General features: G+C 57.6%; 4 protein-coding genes across 4 annotated transcripts in view; 3 read left to right on the forward strand and 1 right to left on the reverse strand.

Moving 5' to 3' along the window:
• F751_5696 (Phospholipase B-like 1) overlaps positions 1–4,149 on the reverse strand; it is a gene marked incomplete at both ends in the record, with an annotated part of 6,431 nt that extends 2,282 nt beyond the window's left edge. The window contains 11 exons of the mRNA XM_011401738.1: positions 10–222; positions 323–430; positions 666–813; positions 967–1,058; positions 1,322–1,452; positions 1,619–1,836; positions 2,009–2,120; positions 2,237–2,347; positions 2,459–2,532; positions 3,234–3,742; positions 4,075–4,149. Of these exons, the coding sequence (XP_011400040.1) occupies positions 10–222; positions 323–430; positions 666–813; positions 967–1,058; positions 1,322–1,452; positions 1,619–1,836; positions 2,009–2,120; positions 2,237–2,347; positions 2,459–2,532; positions 3,234–3,742; positions 4,075–4,149 (1,791 nt within the window). The remainder of the gene's footprint in view (positions 1–9; positions 223–322; positions 431–665; positions 814–966; positions 1,059–1,321; positions 1,453–1,618; positions 1,837–2,008; positions 2,121–2,236; positions 2,348–2,458; positions 2,533–3,233; positions 3,743–4,074) is intronic.
• A 683-nt stretch (positions 4,150–4,832) lies between these two features.
• On the forward strand, positions 4,833–11,064 carry F751_5697 (Peptidyl-prolyl cis-trans isomerase-like 2; the record flags this gene model as incomplete). Its single annotated transcript, XM_011401739.1, has 21 exons — positions 4,833–4,856; positions 4,969–5,213; positions 5,369–5,486; positions 5,660–5,753; positions 5,948–6,048; positions 6,165–6,274; positions 6,404–6,523; positions 6,710–6,818; positions 6,994–7,117; positions 7,246–7,300; positions 7,516–7,669; positions 7,892–7,951; positions 8,101–8,254; positions 8,372–8,433; positions 8,577–8,684; positions 8,785–8,874; positions 9,586–9,634; positions 9,871–9,919; positions 10,247–10,392; positions 10,622–10,746; positions 10,939–11,064. The coding sequence occupies 21 exons, from the start codon at positions 4,833–4,835 to the stop codon at positions 11,062–11,064; spliced, it is 2,223 nt and encodes a 740-aa protein (XP_011400041.1).
• Positions 11,065–13,564: 2,500 nt separating this feature from the next.
• On the forward strand, positions 13,565–13,900 carry F751_5698 (hypothetical protein; the record flags this gene model as incomplete). The annotated part of the gene is made up of 1 exon (XM_011401740.1): positions 13,565–13,900. The coding sequence occupies one exon, from the start codon at positions 13,565–13,567 to the stop codon at positions 13,898–13,900; it is 336 nt and encodes a 111-aa protein (XP_011400042.1).
• Positions 13,901–14,953: 1,053 nt separating this feature from the next.
• F751_5699 (Uric acid degradation bifunctional protein TTL) lies at positions 14,954–19,309 on the forward strand (the record flags this gene model as incomplete). The annotated part of the gene is made up of 7 exons (XM_011401741.1): positions 14,954–15,008; positions 15,299–15,345; positions 15,543–15,664; positions 15,794–15,928; positions 16,079–16,089; positions 18,882–18,958; positions 19,052–19,309. 7 exons carry the CDS (start codon positions 14,954–14,956, stop codon positions 19,307–19,309), a joined length of 705 nt encoding a protein of 234 aa, XP_011400043.1.
• Positions 19,310–19,819: the final 510 nt, after the last annotated feature.

Here is a 19,819-nt window from a genome sequence, read left to right on the forward strand (position 1 = left end):
TCGACTCACTCTGGGGAAGAAGGGCACCTTGTAGGAGGCCCAGTGCCCGCCCGCCAGGATGTCGGTCTCGTCCGCGCTTTCCACCAGGCCAGGGATCTGCTCCACCACCACCAGCAGGCCAGGCATGAGGACCTGGCCGGCCTTGAACCTGGCCAGGTCCACCACCATGTACTGGTTGTTGTAGGTGCCGCTGTTGTGGCGGGCCAGGTGGGCGGCCCACTCCTGGAGGGTGGGAGGCTTGGAGAGCGTGGGCGGGCCGCATGAGAGAGGGCAGGAGAGAACATAGGACAGCAACGTCGGGGAGGGTAGCCCCGCGCCGCACCTCGCCGCTGCTCGCCAGCCAGTTGGCGGCGCGGATGCGCTGCCAGCTCAGCACGGTGCTCGGGCTCAAGAGCTCGAAAAGCTCGTCGTTGAAGATCTTGTTCGTGGTCTGAGGGAGGGCGGGAAACCCGGGTGGAGGGGAACCTGGTGACGGCTGGAAGCAGGCGAGCATCTTGCAAAGTGGTGTCCTATGTCTCCGACCTTCCCACTCTTCACAAGGATGGCAGCTATCACTCCTCGCCATGGGAAACCGAGAAACCTGCCAGTACGCTGTGCCAGGCAAACCGCACCTTGCCACTGCCCCGCCAAGCCACCCCACTCCCCAGAAAATCCCATCTTCCCACCTGCAGCATCACCAGCCCTGAGCTGAGGAGGTAAAAGTCGTCGTCCGAGAACAGCTCCCCAGGGTAGCTGGAGAAGGACATCCGATCGGCAGCAGGGCGGAGCTCGGTCAGGTTGAAGTTGTAGTGCTTGTAGATGCGCAGCATTGCACTATGCGCGGATGGGGGGGCGGCGGGAGGTGGGTCAGGTGGCACATGGGTGCACAGAGGGGACCTGGCTGCATCGGGGTAGGACACACGATGTCTCTGGCGCACACCCTGGCAGGCCAGTCCGCAAGCCTGCCCATTCCAGCCCATTGCCTACGTATATGTGTCCCACGTGGAGTGCCCAAAGTAGATTTCGGAGAGGTCTGGCGCCAGCTTGATCAGGGCCGAGCACTTTCCCGTCGTGGCCAGCTGCACCACAACAGGCAGAGAGGGTGATGGTTGGGGTGAGGACATGGCTGGCACAATGCCGGCAAATTTGCTGCCACCACGACGCCTCCAGGCAGGCCTGGCATGCATCTCATGATGATATGACTGCCTGCTCCATATCTTTTTCAGACTCACGTCCTCAGGACCCGGTGCCACACAAGAAGACACAACTCTGAGCCTGCAACTCAAACCTGGTTGAATAGTCGCTCGGCTGCAGCCTGTGATGCAGGCTTGGACGCACGCACAGAGTCACGCCTGTGTCGCCTTCCCATGCCCTTTTGCCCTGCCTCGTCCTCATGTGGGTCGGAGCTGGCGCCCTCAGACCAGGAAGGCCGCTGGCTGGGGTCCATCCAGTCGATGATATCGTACAAGTCAGCTGTGTCGAGGAGAATGGGAGGTAGACCATGGCGTACTTTCTGGGATGGTAAACCCTAACATGTGCGCTGCAGCTGGCCGATAGCAGCTGGAGCGGGCTTCATGCACCGTGTGCATGGCAGGCTACGCATGCATTGCCATCCTCCCGCCACAGTCCCGGGGCTCACCATTCGATTCGAGGAACAGGAAGTCCCAGTCAGACATGGGGCCATACTTTCCAGGGCCCGGGCCACCGTTTGCAGCCCAGTACCCGTGCTTGAGTCCATCAAACTGTCTCACAGCCAGGCAGGTGGCTGACCAGAACCTGGCTTCGGCAGTGTCGGCTGCAGGCCGGGAGGCCTGCTGTGAGCATTCGCCCCGTAGCCAGGAATCCTGTTTCTCAATCCTGGAGTTGTTGTGGAGAGACAATGCATGTGTGGGTACGAATTTGTCTTTAAAGCTTGCTTCGAAACGCACTAAGAAAAATCACACCCCTTCAAGCTCTGATACTGCGGGAAGGACACCCTCATCCATAGATAGCGATTTTCGCTTCATCAACAGAATAGACTGCTGCTCACCAGCGCATGGGTTCCTGCACAGAGGCGTTCATGACCTCCACAAAGTAGGTGTGCATGTTGTGCCAGTTGTCTCTGATCTCCTGGGCCGTCAAGTATCCCTCAAGGAATCCCGCTGTACTTCATTGGATGGGGGTGGGGGAGTGTCGATGACAACGCCTGCCTCGGGAGAATACAGAACAGCGAAGCTATCCACCTTGCCCACTCCCGTTGACAGCATGCACACCGCACCTGCGTACACCTGCTCGCTGTCGCTGTACAGCCCAGAGGTCGTGATCGTGAGCTGCCCAAAGTTGGAATCTGTGTGGCGACCTGGAATGTAGGATCCCCATGCCGCTCCCCCTGCGCAGAGAGAAGATGTGAGCGTCGGTGGACACAAAATCTACTCGTACTCCTAGGACATGCACTGTTTGAGCAGATACTCCTACTCCTTGACTCAGCACGGTGTCTTACCCTGCGGGTGTGTAGAGAATGTCAGGTTTCCCCCCGAGAAGTCCACGCTGCCGCTGCTGAAGTTTTCGCAGTCACTGGCGTTTCGCTGAGTAGTGGCTTCAGTCGTCCAGACTGGCGCACATTGACCTAGGGAAGCGGTTAGGAGGCCCACGAGCGCGATGAGGAGGGGAAGGAAGTGGCACCCTCCTGCCCTTCCCATTTCGGCGTGCAGGTGCGTGCGGAGATGCTCACTCTCCTCCCACTGATATCGACATGAGAACCAAGTTACTGCCGTGCGAGATCCTGGCGGAATGCACCGAGGATGGGGTATGTGCTGTGAATGTTCGGATGTGCTGCGATGCCCGCGCACCCCCCCACTTCTTGCCGACAAGATCACCTCCAAGTCGGGGCACCCATCCCTGTGGAAGTCGAGCCTCTGCCCCACCCGCCCCTTGCTCTCGCTCCCGCCAGACAATCAGTCTGAGAAGCATAGCCCCACTGGGCTGCTGGAGCCATCACGCCCACCCACACCTGCCAAGAATTCATCGCTCTGCAACGAGGGCCGCCCGCACAACTCACCCCTCTTGCCCTCCACCCTCTGTCCTCACATGCCTCGCCCTCCACCCTCCCTCCGCACCCCACTCCTCATTGGTTGCCGCTTCCCCCTACCCTCCTCACATCCTCCCCTCCTCGTCTCACCCTCTCCCTCCCACACAAACGCCCCCCCCCCCCTCCACCCTTCAAGCCCAAAGACTTTGGATGCAGCAGGGGTTACACGCGGGCATCGGCCCCTCACGCCTGGTCGGCCTTCTCGGAGGGCGCGAACTCGAACGCCACGTCCTGCCCCGTCAGCTTCTTGTACACGCCCGCGAAGCTCTCCACCTTGTACTCGATGTTGGCGCGGTCCACGGGGTCCAGGATGACCTTGAGCACCTTGGAGCCGTCCACGCGGTACCGGATGCGCTTGCCGGAGATCTCGGTGGGGTACACCAGGTCGCCCAGCCAGGCGTCGTGCACCGCGGTCAGGGTGCGGGAGCGCGGCCGCGCGCTCTGGCGCGCGTGGCGCGCGGGGGGCAGGATGCGCCGCACGCCCACCAGCACCACGTCCTTGCCGGAGAACTTCTTCTCCAATTCGCGGACCAGGCGCTGCTGGATCTTGTGGAAGGGCTTGAGCAGGCGGAAGGGCACGCGGATGAGCAGGGCCTTGCGGGACGCCGACACGTCAACCTCCTCCGCGCCGGAGATGTACAGGTCGCGCAGGTCGGACTTCAGCTCAGCGTTGGTGGCCTCCAGGTCGAACAGGGCCTGGGCGGGGAGAAAGGGGGGGTGGGAGGCATGAAGCGCTGCAAGTGAGCCTTTCATACCAGGGCATGACCAGAGGGACAGGCACCCAGGCCCCGGGGAGGATGGCGGTGCAGAGTGTGGTGGCACGTGGCTGAGGCCCGCCCTGGATTGTATTTGGCCAGCCCCCTCTCCAACTCCTCCACAGCCCCTGTGGCAACCCCGCTCCCTCCCATTCCTCGCGCCCCGCTCTTCGGCATCTCCTGCGGGCCCCCACGCATCCCATCCCACGCATCCCCACATCGATCCCACCCGCTCCAAAGGACCCTCCCGCCACTGCACCCGACCCCTCAGACCTGGGCGACGCTCTCCTCCAGCTCATTGGGCTCCGAGCCGCGCTCCTTTACGATCTTCCGGCGGACAGCAGACATTCTGCAGGCCGGCGGGTTGCCACACTCAACCTACGGACGGGCGTTTCGGACGGAGGTGTGTTCGCCAGCGCGCACATCCCGAATCGGGAGCGTCTCAGAGTGCATGGCAGCCTCATATTGGTGCTCCGCCCCGCTGCCGGCCAGCACACCGCGCCAGCGATCCGGCCTGGGCTCGGTGGACCAGCTCACGGGGCTGGCGCCGGCAGCGGGTACCCTGTTCCCCTGGCCATCCGAGTGCTCCCCTGGAACTCACCCTGGACAAGGATATGGCACACCGTGAGATGTGAAAGGGCAGTGCCCGGCATTCCTGGCGCTTTACTGCCAGGCCCAGCATGGCTGCTCGTGGGGCGGGTGCGTACGACCCGGGGACTCCCCCACTTACTGAGGTCGCCCTTTCTATCAGAATCCAGGTGCTGGACTGGGCGCGCGCGGAGATCGAAATGCAACTGCTTCGCCATCGGGGAAGCGAGAATCGCACTAATTCGCACGTATTATAATCTCACCAGATACCTGATGCGATACGCTGCCTTCTGGTTCGCCCGGTACTCGAGGGAGTGTGGTCGCCTGCTACGGAGGATGCTGCGCTGGACTTTCTGAAGAGGAAGTGATCAACAGGGTAGTTGACTCACCGTCGTATGAACCGAGGATATTCAGACAAGAAATAGACCGAAAATCTCCTCTGGATGGGGAAGAAGCGTGCCGCAAAGGTGCGAGGTAACTGAGCACTTGTGTTGGTGTATTTGCATGGCTGACTGAAAGGTTGTCCCGAGTCCTCCTTTCAAAAGCCAAAAGCCCGAATCTATCGTAAACACGGAACAGGATCGGGCCTACCTCACTGCCACTGAGTGGAAGGAGGAATGGGGCGGGCACAAGGCTGGCCCAAGGGGGGTCCCTTTCAAGAGCTTGCCCTTCCACTGCTGCGCGATCTCTTTCCAGCCCTTTGAGGACGCGGTGTGCACAGCCGATGGCACAGTCTTCGACATCGTGCATGCAGTGCCATACATCCAGAAGTTCCACAAGCACCCTGTCACTGGGGAGCCCCTTGAACTCAAGGATCTGATCAGGTGGGGGGTTGAAGTGGGCCAGGGGTTAATGGCCAAGGTTGGGGTACAAATTGGCTCTGCAGGAAAGCTCGGTGTGCGAGGGTGTGCAGCGGGACGGATACGCCAGGAGCTTGCTGGCCTCATTGCTGCCCTCACTGCTCCCGGTTCTCCCTCAGGCTGCACTGGCACAAGAACACGGATGGAGAGTACGCCTGCCCAACCCTGGGCAAGGTTTTCACGCCGCACACGCACATTGTGGCCATCCGCACGAGCGGCAATGTCTACTGCCACGAGGTGTGCATGCGGGGGGAAGGGCGCTCGCTGTGGAGGCAATGATGGGGTTGGTGTCTTGCAGCAACTTTCTTGCGTGCCAGCACTGAGAAGCTGTATGAATGTCGCCAGACTCATTGAGGTAAACGGTGTGAAAGCCTCCAAGACCACACACTCCCTGGGAATTGCCCCTGCAGGCTGTGCAAGAGCTGAACCTGAAGACCAAGAACCTGCGGGACCTGCTCACCGATGAGCCCTTCACACGAAAAGACATTATCCAGATTCAGGCAAGTTGGTGGGGCTGAGGACTTGTCTTGCAAGGTTGCTTTCCATCACAGCACTGAGTTGACCCCAAGGCACCCTGATTGGAGAGTGAGATGGTATGGGGACACCAGACTTCCTGATGCTGCCCCACGTCCTACATGCTCATTTGCCTTCGATTCCTTCTGCTTCCAGCTGTGCAAACTCCAGTTGCTCCCTGCCAGTGCAGGATCCACTGAATCTTTCCGGGAAGAATCTGGCCGAGTTTGACCATGTGAAGAAGGAGCTGACAGTGGAGAGCGCAGAGGAGAGGGCGGCACGAGAGGTGTGGAGGATTTTGGATGAAGGAAGACAGCCGCAACCCAATCCAAGGAGACTGTGCACTGCTTGAGACAAGTGTGCAATGTTTGAAAGTCGACCCGGGTCACACTCTCCCCGCAGGCCCAGCCGATGAACGGCATTCGAGCGGTGGATGAGGACACGCAACGCGTGCTTTCCAGCTTGAACACCAAGGAGGCCGAGCTCGTGTTTGAGGCAGGAGGCGGCGGCAGGTACCTTGACTGGTTGGCTGTGCTGAGACTGGGAATCGGGGGGGAGGGGGCCACGTAGATGGGGGCTTGGGCCACATGGCTGGTTTGATTTGGTAGAGAACCCCAGTCCTCTTCACCCAAACTGCACAGGAAGGCTGAGGCTGAGCGACTGCTGGCCAAGGCCCTGCAGGCTGCCACGGGGAAGGGGGACGCCTCCAACACCGCGGTCCCAACACAGCCAGGGGGGACCGACCCGCGCCTCAGGCAAGTGTAGCCACTGCACATGATCATCATGGGAAACCATGGACCAGACGGTCAAGGAGGTGTTACCGTCCGAGTACTGTTACTCGCGATGCATGCGCCTGTGAACCTGTGTTCAGTCGGGCATGAATACTCCCGCACGCACATGCGAGGCCGGGCTGGTTCCCACCACCTCCCATTCCGCGCCTGCCCCAGGTCGGCTCCGCGCGCCGAGCTCAATGTGTCCTTCAGGCCGGGCGCCAGCACGTGGAACACCGACGAGCCCGCCCCTTCCGCGCCTTCCACCTCGGGCCAGGCCGGCCAGGTGCGCGAGCATGTGCCTGGCTGGGCAGTAAGGGAGGGCGCGTGAGCAGAGCGGGCTTTCCGGCGCTCTCTTTGCTATCTACGGGGGAGGTGAAAGCGAGGACACACAGCCCTGTGACCTTTTGGGTGTAAGGCACTGTCCAAGCCGACTCACAATTCCCCTTACCCCTGCTCAGGCCCCTGCATTCGATGCCAGCGCCGGCCGGCCCCTGCCCAAGCCCTACTCTGCCAAGTTCGTGGTGGGGCACAGCACGACGGGGGCCGCCTCACGCGCCTTCACCTCCACCGCCATGACGCCAGGTGGGTGGCATGGGTTGCGGCTAGGCAGTGGGCATGGGCGCCGACCTGTGAGGCGCTGATCCCACATGCCATGCGCCCTCCCGGGGCTGGAAGCAAACGATAACCTCCGCCGCCCATTCTCGCCGCAGTCACCCGCAACGAGCGCACCATGGAGCTGATAGAGCTGAAGCCGACGAAGAAGGGGTGAGCCTTGCAGTCGGTGTTCGTTCTGGGACTTTGCGAGGGAGAGGAGGCCCCGGGCAGCGGTCATGGGCACATGCACGTGGGTCAAGCAGCCTGCTCATGACCACGAGGACCGCCGGGCCCATCTGTATGTGACACGCTGATCGGCACATCGCTCGCGCCACGGCATGGGTCTCGATGCAGGGATTGACAGCGCCCACATGCGCCCCGAGCAGGTACATGAGGCTGCACACCAGCCTGGGCGACCTGAACCTGGAGCTGCATGCTGACCTGGCGCCCAAGACCTGCGAGAACTTCTTTGCCCTCCTGGAGGGGGGCTACTACACGGGCACGGCCTTCCACCGATCCATTAAGAACTTCATGATCCAGGTGGGTTCCTGGAAGGCGGGGCAGAGGTCGAGACTTTCTGTGCTTTGGCTGGGGATGGTCGTACTTCAGGGCACCGGACGGGATGTGCGTGCAGAAACTCTGGCCGTCTTACGAGATACCAGGTTGTACCCGGCCTAGATCCTGCTCATGTAGACCTGCTAGGATGCAGCACAACGAATTCTTTCCATGGTAATGATTCACAACACACCCACTGCAAATCAGGGTGGGGACCCCACCGGGACTGGCAAGGGCGGCGAGTCGGTGTTTGGCGGAAAGTTCAAGGTGAATACGCCCTGGTCTGCTCAGACGGCCACGGATGGCAAGGACGGGGCGTCGCTAGACTGCAACGCACCGTGGCATGTTTCATCAAGGTGCCATTCAATGCCCGGTGCCTGCGCCCCGCCACACCTGCCATTACCCCACACTCGCAGGATGAGCTGACCTCGGCGCTGCTGCACAGCGGGCGGGGCGTGCTGTCCATGGCAAACTCCGGGCCAGGGACCAACGGCAGCCAGTTCTTCATCCTGTACAAGTCGGCGCACCACCTGGACTACAAGCACACCGTGTTCGGGAGGGTAGTCGGAGGTGACAGGAGGAGCATGGGGTGTGCAGAAGAGCTGTGCGTGGGTGTTGCTAATACCATGTGTTATCAGTTGGTCTCAGTGGAGGTGGAGTCACCGTGATCCGCATCCCGGCCCACAGGCTTTGAGACCTTGACGCTCATGGAGAAGGTGCCCGTCGACGACGAGGACCGGCCCCTCCAGGTGGGCACGCGAGGGGTGTGGGGAGTGATGGTCAGGACCGGCGAGGGGCCACTCGGGACAGATGGAGGATCACATTCTGCATGTTTGCCAATCAATTCTCAGGCCATCCATGTTCATCGATCACATCCATGCAACTTGCGCAGCCCATCACGATCACGGGAGCATCTGTGTTCGTCAATCCCTACAAGGAGTTGCTGGAGGAGGATGCAAAGGCTGCCGCCGCCAAGAGCGCTACCGTGAGTATTGAGCAGGTACTGCATTGGCATCAAGTGCGCCTGCCCTGCATCTGGCTGGCTGACAAGGCCGAGCCTCACTCCAATCACTCCCACACACTGCCCTGTACCCCTCCAGGAAGCCAAAGAGGCTGCACGGGAGACAGAATCAGCGGCACCGATACAGCCCTTCTTCGCCCTGCCATCTGCCGACGATGGCGAAGGCGGGGTGGGCAAATACTTGACTGCCCCGGCCGGCCCGGCTCGGGGCGGGGGCACAGCTGCACCTAAAAAGCAGAAGACAGGGGGTGGCTTTGCAAATTTTGATGGCTGGTGATCTGCAGCGGCTGCGTTGTCTGTAAGTACCAGGTGCAGGAGCACATAACGTGAATCCAGCACGACCCTGTGAAGCCCACTCTAAATGCTGCTTCGCATCTGTACTGCATTCCCAAAAGCTTGCGAGGTATCTCCGCTCGACTCCCCGTGTTCTTCCGGTGGGCATGGAGGTACAGCCTCGACAATGTGTTTGCTTCGCAGAGATGCATTCGTCTTTTCGCGAACCCTTCTCCTTGGCTATTGGCTGTACGCCGCTTTCATTCGTACCGTGCGGATCTTGCAAGCAATCGACGTCATCCTGAAACTCCCCACGGAACATTTCGTCCCGCATGTATGGCAGGTCACACCCACCGGTCCATGCGCTTGATAATGAATCCTAATGGGGCCTTTACCGCGCACATATGATGCGGTGGCATGAGAAATTACCTTTCGTCTTCATGCTCGGGTACGAGCGCCGAGTGCGCAAGCACAGGCAGACATCATCATCTCCTTGCTGACTCACAGAGGTCTGGCTCGCGAAGTCGGTCTGACGGACCATGCGCTGGCGTTTTACGATCTTGAGTCGACTGTACTGCTCTAACGACGTTGCATGAATCTGCCGCAGATGCTCCTCCACGAATCCACGCTGTCAACGCGCATCTGCGCAGCTTCAGGTGGCTACTAAATATCCGGCACGACTCACCATAAAAGGCATCTAGAGAACAGAATCACCCTAGATAACAAGATAGTATCGAAACATTGATACTCAAAACCCAAAGCAGCTGTGTCCATTGCATCCAGACCTGTGCGGATTGGGTTCATAGTCTCGGCAGACAGCTTGGTGACTTTGCGATGAGGTTGCTGATCGTTCTTGGCTTAACCCTCGTGCTCCATGCCTGCGCTGCCAGAGCTTGCAAGAAGAAAAATGATCCAGGCTTCGATTTTTTCATCCTAAACAGGTGAGCTCGGTTTGCATTGTCACATGCCACATACCTGCTCATCGCCGATGGTATAGATGGAGCCGAGATTACTTAAGGTTGATTTCTCGCGCAGGCAATGGGGACCTAACTTCTGTCAGGTGGATCAGTGCACGAGAGATGCCTAGTAAGTCACATCCTCATTTTTCTAACGACCCTTTTGAGATCTCGGGACACGAAGGATGATGCACTCCAAGGCTGGTGGCTGCCAGTTCATGCCGTTGAATCTGGGTCGCGGGGGAGTTCGATTTCTTCCATAGATCCTGCGTCGCGGTGCACTAACCCATTCCTAAAACAATCTCCTCGCAGTGAGGCCTTCACCTTACATGGTCTGTGGCCAAACTATGAGGGCGGTGGGTTCCCGGAGTATTGCAACTGCTCCAACATCTTCTCGGCAGCCAAACTTGGAAAAAACGTCACAGACTCCATGGCATGCAACTGGATCAGCTACAAGGGTGAGTTCGGCACCAAGTTCAACATTCGAAGACGGGTCGAGACAAAATCCAGCCTTTGGGGATTGGTTAGTAAACCGCATGTTATGTGATGCCATGCTTGCAAACACCTCCATGATGTACGCGAGACTAAGCATTATCAGCGCAATGCAACTTTGCTGCAATGTTAGATGCACCTCATATATCAGACTGCGACATCGCAAGGTGTCTTTCTGTCTCTTGCAATCCTCAGGAGCAAATGCAAAGTTCTGGAATTATCAATGGGAGAAGCATGGGACTTGCTCCACCGATGTCCTTCGAACCCAGAAGGAGTATTTTGACAAGACACTGGAGCTGGACGAGAAGTATGATATTAGCGTGAGTTGATGGGCACAAATACGTTTGCGGTATGGGAGAGATGGCGGGAGGGCATGTGGGAATATCAGACCCTGGTTTTATACAGCGGGCAGCAACTGAGAGATTCAGGTTGAGCGTTCAGCCTCCAGTGCAACAGAGCACCCTCCCTTACAGCATCCGTCTCTTCTCACACAAAAACCCATCCTTGCACAGACTGCCCTGTCGAATGCTGAAATCGATCCTCAGACTGACAACAGCGTGAAGAAGTCGGATATCGTGGAGGCTCTCACCGCTGCTTTTGGAGTAGCTCCGACCCTTAAATGCAGAAAGAACAGGTGAGAAGTCCCGGAGGCATGCCAAACTAGATCAGGGTGGAGCCGTTCCTAATTTGGTGATCTAGGGAATCTGGACTCTGCATTTGTTCTGCCAAAAGATTCAATGCTGGGTCATTATGTCTCCGCTCATTAATAGGAACATCTTAGTGGAGATCTGGCTGTGCTTCAATAAGGACTACACGGTCAGGTCCTGCCCTGGTAAAACGGCGTCGAGCACATGTGGAGATTGGGTGTACTTCGAAAGCGGCGATGAGGTGGGCTGATGCTATACTACCAGGACGAGGGTGCCGTTCTCAGAACTTGTGCTGTTCTGCTGTTCTGTTTGGGGTTTTGAGTCATATGGGAGGGAATGAGACTGCCTTGTCAGATGACTGACTCTGAGATTCCAATCGTGTGCACCGATTCCATTTGCTCTTAACACCTCGCACCCACAGAAATTCCCCAGCTGTCGCCGATACTTGCCCTAAAGAAGCACACAGCAGAAACGAGGGCCTTGTATGTCGGATTAAGGGATGCAGACTGTCAGATTTGTAAGTACTAAGGGTGCCTGTTTCCTTAATGCATGTTTCTTAAGGCTTGCACATACCCACATGATTCCCAATTTTTGCATTTAGCTGGACTAGAACCTTTTTAACCCTTGTGGATCTGATTGCCCCCCGTCCCTCCAGGAGGAGATCCGAGATGATTGTAATTCATACACTTTTGGGTGAACTGCATCAGCCCAATGAAGAGATTAGTATACCAGATGGGGCTGAGTGCATACACATATGGGATTTCTACGCCATTTTTACAAACGGTCTGGCTTTGTACCACTTCGTTTGCAGAGTTGACACACCTCAAATGATTATCATCAATGTGATGCAAGAGTCTACAGGTCTCAACAATATAGACTTGCGAGCGTGGCCTCAGTGCTTCGCTCTGTAGCTTAACATTGACAAGCTCTTTGTGTCAGGTATGTGAGTCTTGGTAATACCCTGCTTATGTCTAGAGGTAGATGTCTAGATACTTACCATGTGGGCTAAAACCCCTTACTCCGCAGTCAGACACGATGCATCAGCTCCTTCGTATGACAGAATATCGTTCATGTCCAATGCTGAGCATAACCAAGCTAACTGCTGGGATGCAAAGAATTCAACATCTTTACCATCGAGGGGGCACAGCATTCGAGCGGTGCGCGGTTTCTGTCCCTCGACTTGGGGCGCGAATGGCCACTTTCACTGTCCTCTCTTTTCCTCCTTTCGAAAGATGAAGTGCTGTGTTCACCATCAATGGCCTCTGACACCATTACGAGACCGGCAACTCGCATCAGGAGGCCAAGTTGGCTGCGCGGGGGGCAAAAGCAGCGGCGTCGACATAATTTGTCTTCGCCCTGCCTTCCAACAACGATGGCGAGGGGAAAAGGCGCAAGTGCTCGTCCGCACAGAGACGGGTCGGCTTGGGGGGAAAGACACGTTGCACCCAAGAGGCAGGAATACAGGGGCGCCCTTGCAGACTTTTCTGGATGGTGTTTCCCGTCTGCTGCGTTGGCTCTGAATGTGAGGGACACGTAATCGAAACGGGGCATGACCTCGTGACCTTGCGTGTCTACTCCTGGCTCGCACCCGTAATCTGTCCAACAAAGTGTGCGAACAGTCTGCAGCTGAGTCCTCGTGTCCCGTCATAGGACAAGGAGGCGCAGCATCCGATATCCGGGCGCATTGACGGAAATGCAACTCGCCTCGTGTTTGAGAAATGGTGGTGGAGAGCTTCCGTTGCAATCGTGCGAGATCGACGGGATCATGAGATTCCTACCATAACTACGCGACACTATTGTGATGGCGAGGGGAAAGGGGGCAAGTGCTCGTCCGCACAGAGACGGGTCGGCTTGGGGGGAAAGACACGTTGCACCCAAGAGGCAGGAATACAGGGGCGCCATTGCAAAGTTTTCTGGATGGTGTTTCCCGTCTGCTGCGTTGGTTCTGAATGTGAGGGACACGTAATGGAAACGGGGCATGACCTCGTGAGCTTGCGTGTCTACTCCTGGCTCGCACCCGTAGTCTGTCCAACAAAGTGTGCGAACAGTCTGCAGCCGAGTCCTCGTGTCCCGCCATAGGACAAGGAGGCGCAGCATCCGATATCCGGGCGCATTGACGGAAATGCAACTCGCCTCGTGTTTGAGAAATGGTGGTGGAGAGCTTCCGCTGCAATCGTGCGAGATCGACGGGATCATGAGATTCCCACCATAACTACGCGACACTATCGCGGCATAGCACATCCATCAGACCAATCGCTCCCACCACTGACACGACTCGGGGTGTTGCCACGTCGCGTAGTCGCATCCTAAGGGGTATGGCCTCTTCCGTCTGCATGCTCTGGGACGCGCGTCGAGGGCAACAACACTGGCAAACACAAACAGCATCGTGCGGAGGCATGGAGAGCAGGCTCACCACGTCTCTCTGATAGGCCACACAAAGATACTGTACGATCTCAAATCGACTCTTTGGCGTTTCACAGAGTTGGTGAAGATGCTGCAGATTCGCCCCTCCATGAATCCGCGCAACCGCGCAGCTTCCGGCGGCCCTGAATATTCTGTACCGCTCGCCTCCATTGGCATCTGGAGAGGAGAGCCATCTGGGAAGTCAACATATCTTGGGGTTGTTGCTGCTTGTGGCCTCCAAAGGTTTTTAGTGTTGCACTTGTTGTTCTGCGAGATGGGTTCGCAGGCACAGCGGGCACCCTCCTCGTCCACGATGAGATTGGTATTGTTCCTCGGCCTGGCCATGCTGGCCCATGGTCAAGCCACCCAGGGCTTCGAGAACATTTCCGAACCAGGGATGGACTTCTTCATTCTCGTCAGGTGATGCATCCCTGTAGTGGTCCCTGCCATTCGCACACCTTTAGTGCCGGAGGCACGGATGGAGCCAAACCCGAACCTCTTCCGACGCGCAGGCAATGGGGACCCGCCTTCTGCTATTTTGGCGGGAACTGTACAAATGAAGCCTAGTAAGTTTCATCCCAAGCTTTCATTGAGTGACGGCGACATCTCGCGGGGTCGGACGGGATTTGGGTTTCTCGTCGGAAGGCTGCCGTCAAGTCTGTGTTGGCGGGAAATCCAAATACTCTGTCCACCTGCTACCGCCGGGCGCCCAGCCACCCCTCCATCCGCTCCACTACACAGTGAGACCTTTACCATCCACGGTCTGTGGCCCAACTACAATAATGGCAGTCACCCCCAGTTCTGCGACTGCGCGGATCCCTTCTCCCTGCCCATGCTGTAAAAGAATCTCACTAGGGCCGTGGACTGCAACTGGCCTAGCTACGCAGGTGCGCTTGACGCTCGCACCACAGCCAGCGTCGAACAAAGACCATGTTGCTGGACTGAGGCTGTGCTATTTTGGCTTAGATTTGGGGGTGAACGGCTGCCGATACTTCGGAGTGGCAAGAAGACAAAGGAGTCGTGCATTCCAGCTTGAGGAGATGATGCTCTGGGTGCTAACCTACAATGTCCTCAAGGTCACCAAATCCTCGAATTGGCAGGGGCGAACTCAGGCTTCTGGGCTCACGAGTGGGACAAGCATGGGACCTGCTCCACGCCCATCATCACAAGCCCGCCAGAATCTTTGGCGGGAACTGTACAACTGAAGCCTAGTAAGTTTCATCCCAAGCTTTCATTGAGTGACGGCGACATCTCGCGGGGTCGGACGGGATTTGGGTTTCTCGTCGGAAGGCTGCCGTCAAGTCTGTGTTGGCGGGAAATCCAAATATTCTGTCCACCTGCTACCGCCGGGCGCCCAGCCACCCCTCCATCCGATCCACTACACAGTGAGACCTTCACCATCCATGGTCTGTGGCCCAACTACAATAATGGCAGTTACCCCCAGTTCTGCGACTGCGCGGATCCCTTCTCCCTGCCCATGCTGGAAAAGAATCTCACTAGGGCCATGGACTGCAACTGGCCAAGCTACGCAGGTGCGCTTGACGCTCGCACCACAGCCAGCGTCGAACACAGACCATGTTGCTGGACTGAGGCTGTGCTATTTTGGCTTAGATTTGGGGGTGAACGGCTGCCGATACTTCGGAGTGGCAAGAAGACAAAGGAGTCGTGCATTCCAGCTTTGGGAGATGGGGCTCTGGGTGCAACCTACAATGGTCTCAAGGTCACCAAATCCTCGAATTGCCAGGGGCGAACTCAGGCTTCTGGGCTCACTAGTGGGACAAGCATGGGACCTGCTCCACGCCCATCATCACAAGCCAGCCAGAGTTCTTTGAGACGACGATGAGGGTGGACAAGCAGTATGACATCAATGTGAGTTGCCGGATGGCGGGAATGCATTACTGAGGTTAGGGAGGGAGGGCAGGTAAGGCTGTCAGACCCCTGGCATCCCAAGGTGGACATACTTTGTGGGTGGTCCACCATAAGTCATCGGAGACCTGTGCCCCAGCAACACAGCACCTCAACATACACATGTGTCTGTTCTCACACACATACCCATCCCCGTGCAGAAAGCGCTGCGGGCTGCTGGAATCGATCTCCAGAAAGAGATCCGTGTGAAGAGTTCTGATATTGAGACCGCCCTCACCAATGCATTTGGCGAAGCACCCGTACTGCAATGTGGCGAGAACAAGTAAGATGGGCCGCTGCCATGCATCCAGCTTGCTTGCAGGCTTTGCTGAGACCGTGGTGGTGGGACCTCATCGGCATCCACGATCGCAGCATCAGTACCCTGCGTGCTGTGCACCTGCTCCCCACGCAGTGACTTCAACGACATCCTGGAGGAGATCTGGCTGTGCCTCAACGAGGATATGGAGATCCAGGAGTGCCCCCCGTCCACAGCTTACAGCACTTGTGACGACTATGTCTTCTTCGAAAGGGGTGCCAAGGTGGGCAGGTGCTGGGCAGTTATTAGAGGGTATCATTCTCTGTGCTGAAATAACAACCTGCTGCTGGAGCTGGACTGTCTTGGGATAGCGGGTGTTAACAGTGAGAGTCCCAGAATTGTCCATCACATTGCTGTGCTCTCAACACCCCTCCTTGACAGATTCCCCCAAAGTGCGTTCAAGACCTGGTCTGAGGGAATGGCAAAGCTGCCCAAAAGCAGAGTTGAGAGCCCTCGATGCAGGAACTGTAGATGCAAAGTTGCTTCCATTAGACCACCCAGGATAACCCCGACCGCCAAATGCTTATTGTTGATGGGTTGCACATACCCACACAGTCTCAAGTGTAGACCACCCGTGACCAGCTGAACTGAACCCCTTTTGACCCTTGCGGATAGAAATAATCCATTCCTCCGAGAACAGACCTTGACGATTGCAATAACCACAGTTCAGGGTGCATTGCATCAAGTAATTGACTAACAGCAGGTGTGTTGACATTCCCATGCCTAAGAGGCTGGATCCAGCTTGCCCCGATGATCAACCTTGTATGTTTCTGCCTGCCCAAGGGAATACCACAAGGAAGGGCTTTGAGGGAAATGGGTCAGTCCGAGGGTCTCGACAGCATAAGCATGAGACCTCTGCATGGGGGAAGCTCACCCACTACATACGTGGCTAGCATCAAACGGCACAGGCTCAGCTCAGTTCCTGGTGCTGCCATGCATGCACACCACATTGTCGTGGAGATGCAGGATTTGTCGGATCTTCATAATCAGGTGTTGCCCTGCATAGACTAGTAGGAAGGAATTCAGAAGCTTGGCAAGGAGCGAGTGTCCGGCTCCATGCGTGTTGACGTGAGTACCGATCTAGGATAGAACGAAGAGCTCAGCTGAGCTATGGAATGCAGGGTTTTCCCCCTCGAACGACCAGCGGAATATTTTTAGTTTAGATACCTGGAGTATGTAACGAGGACAGCGACCCCTTCATCACCATGCCCAAACACTTCCTTATTTTTGCTATCGCCTTGTTGCTAGGCTACGGGACCAGAGAAATCTCTGGCAACACCGACCCTGGCTTCGACTTCTTTTTGCTCGTCAGGTAATGTTGTTCCTGGTCGGAATAGATTACGAGTCAGGCGACATTGCGGTGAACGAGAGCGCATTAGGCCAGCAATCCTCACCCCCACCACAGGCAGTGGGGCCCCGCCTTCTGTAGCCAGACTCGGTGCAACAGCTCTCCCGTGTGAGTAGGTGGCATCCATACCATGTTTCTATTGAGTTTCCAGCTGATTAATGGGGTCAGACGTGTTCCACAACATCACGATCGAAAGGGGATGAGACGGAGCTCCGCTACTGGCCCTCGACATGCATTGAAAGAGCTAGCTTTCACCTTCCTTTCATCTCATCCCTGAAACGCACAGTGCTGCCTTCACCATCCATGGTCTCTGGCCCCAGTACGAGACCGGCAACTCGCCTCAATCCTGCAACCCCAACGACATTTTTGCAACTACAAACCTCAACCAGAGTCTCATCAACTCACTGGCATGCACATGGGTCAGCTACACAGGTGCGCTGAGAGTATGGGGAAGTCGGGCTTTCTGCGCCTTGCTGTGGTTGAAGGACAGGGTAGCCTCGAGCTAGCGCTGAACTTTTGGCTCATGGCTTGGTATTAGGGGGCGTGTGTACACTCAACCTGCAGTATGCATGGATGATCAAGGCACCAGAAGGGCGTACCTCTGCAAGCATGGCTGCCGTCCTTGGAGGCCCTCCCCTTAAAACCCCCTTTCCAGGGTCAAACCAGGAGTTCTGGTCCTACGAGTGGAGCAAGCACGGGACTTGCTCGCTCACCCTCCTGACAACCCAGGCCGAGTACTTTGGGGCTGCTGTCAACCTCAACACAAAGTATGAGATCAACGTGAGTGTGGGGAGCGAGACTCCCTTGGTGTGCTTTGCTTGCATCTGCATGGCTGGGTCACAGCCACTGGGCTTGAACCCTACCAACAGCCTTGCAGCCCCAGTCTTTTCAAGTATGGCAATGTACAATGCCCTTCACAGGAGGCACTCCTCAATGCGGGCATCAACCCCCGGACCGCGGGGGGGGGGCCCCGGCAGCGCTTACTGGATGTCCTGACCAGTGCCTTTGGGGAGGCTCCCGTGCTTCGATGCAACCAGCAGGGGTGAGGGGAGGGGCCAGCAATCTTGTTGGTCTGACGTCTGAGGGTGCAAGACGTCCTCCCATGCTGACTGTTTGTTTGAGACCAGAAGTTTTCTCCCAAGCCTGTTGCCCACTGTCGAACCTGCTCATTAAATGCCTGGACCTCGCAACAGGAATGTGCTGGAGGAGATCTGGCAGTGTTTCGACACAGACCTTCAGATCATGCCCTGCCCCCGGTCGGTGTCCTCCAGCCGGTGCGGAAGCAGTCTGACCCTGAGAACCGGGGAAAGGGTGAGTAGGAGTGCTTGGCAGGGAAAGGGGAGGGTATTTCCTCTCAGTGTGGGTAGTCTAAGGGGTTCTGGAAGCATGTGAAGCCTTGCAGGCTGCAGTGTAATTGGTTTGGTTCTCCTCACTTCAGATACACACGCTTGGTTATTCACCTTCCATCCTGCAGGTGCCCCCAGTATGCCGTCCTTACTACGACTTCACCCTTAATACTGCTGCTGGGAACAGTGGTTGAGACAAGCTACATGCAAGTCTGGAGGTAGAGGACAATGGCCACCTTTCCAGATGGGCAAAGCATCGAGGTTGCCAGTATAATGCCCCCTCACGAGATCCCATGAAATCGATACACCGAGAGATCGCGCGCGCGAGCGAGGGTTGCAACCTGTACTCTTGTCCATCGCAGCAACCTGTGCATGCTCGTAAGCCACTGATATATCACCTCGACGTGGTCTGATTGTGCACAGACCAGAATGGCAATACCCGTATCGCGCGAAACCCTTCTCACGTGCTGCCACTCTGGGGCATGGGCAGACGCGGTGCTGGCCAAGCAGCCGTTCCAGAGCATGGAAAAGCTCATCGAGGGTGCTCGCTCAGCCTGGTGGAATGAGGTGCGGAGGCGATGTGAGATGCGACCACCTAGGGCTTCACCCCATGTGCTCATGCTGAGGCTCTGGCCATCCTGCCCCCCTCCCCTTCAACAGACCCCCATCACGGGCTGGCTGGAGGCCTTCGCCGCGCACCCCCGCCTGGGGGATAGGCGCGGCCTGGCTCAGAGGTCTGGCGCCTTCTCTGACCTGAGCCGCGACGAGCAGTCCTCGGCCGCCGGCGCGGCGGAGGCCACCCTGGCCGCGCTGGCCGACTGGAACGCGCGGTACGAGGCCCGCTTCGGCCACATCTTCATCGCCTGCGCGGCAGGCACGCCCGCCGACCGCATGCTGGCCATGGTGAAGCAGAGGTGATGCTGGGTGTGGTTTGTTTGGCTGGCTTTTGCTGATGGGGGGGTGGGTGGGAGCGAGAGGGATCCCTCAGAGCAAGGTTCGTGATCGCAGGGGATCCCGCCGATGGATCACGTACAGCTCGACGCGTGGGAAGTCCGCTCACAGCTAGGAAGTGGCCACACCAGCGCGCCCCGCCAACCAGCTGCGCATGGCACGGCCCCGTGCCCAGACACATCGCCAGCCCAGCGCCGCCACGTCGGTCGTGCCATCTTCCAGAGAACCAGTGGGGCGTTGAGGAACGCCGTTGGTTCGCGGCGGCCCTTTCGGGCGCGCGCGCGGACGGGAACCCCTCAACGACGACACAGGCATGCAGGAAACAGCAGGAGGATGAGCTCGGCGCCACCGGCCGGCCAGGTGCGTGGTTTTTTTAACCCCGGCACGGCCTCATCTTTGGGGCACGGATGAATCGTTCAACACCCTGCACTCCCGACCCCTCCGATGTGAAAGTCTGGCCTCACACATGCATGCATG

This window comes from Auxenochlorella protothecoides, assembly GCF_000733215.1.
Source record: "Auxenochlorella protothecoides strain 0710 unplaced genomic scaffold scaffold67, whole genome shotgun sequence".
NCBI lineage: Eukaryota > Viridiplantae > Chlorophyta > Trebouxiophyceae > Chlorellales > Chlorellaceae > Auxenochlorella > Auxenochlorella protothecoides.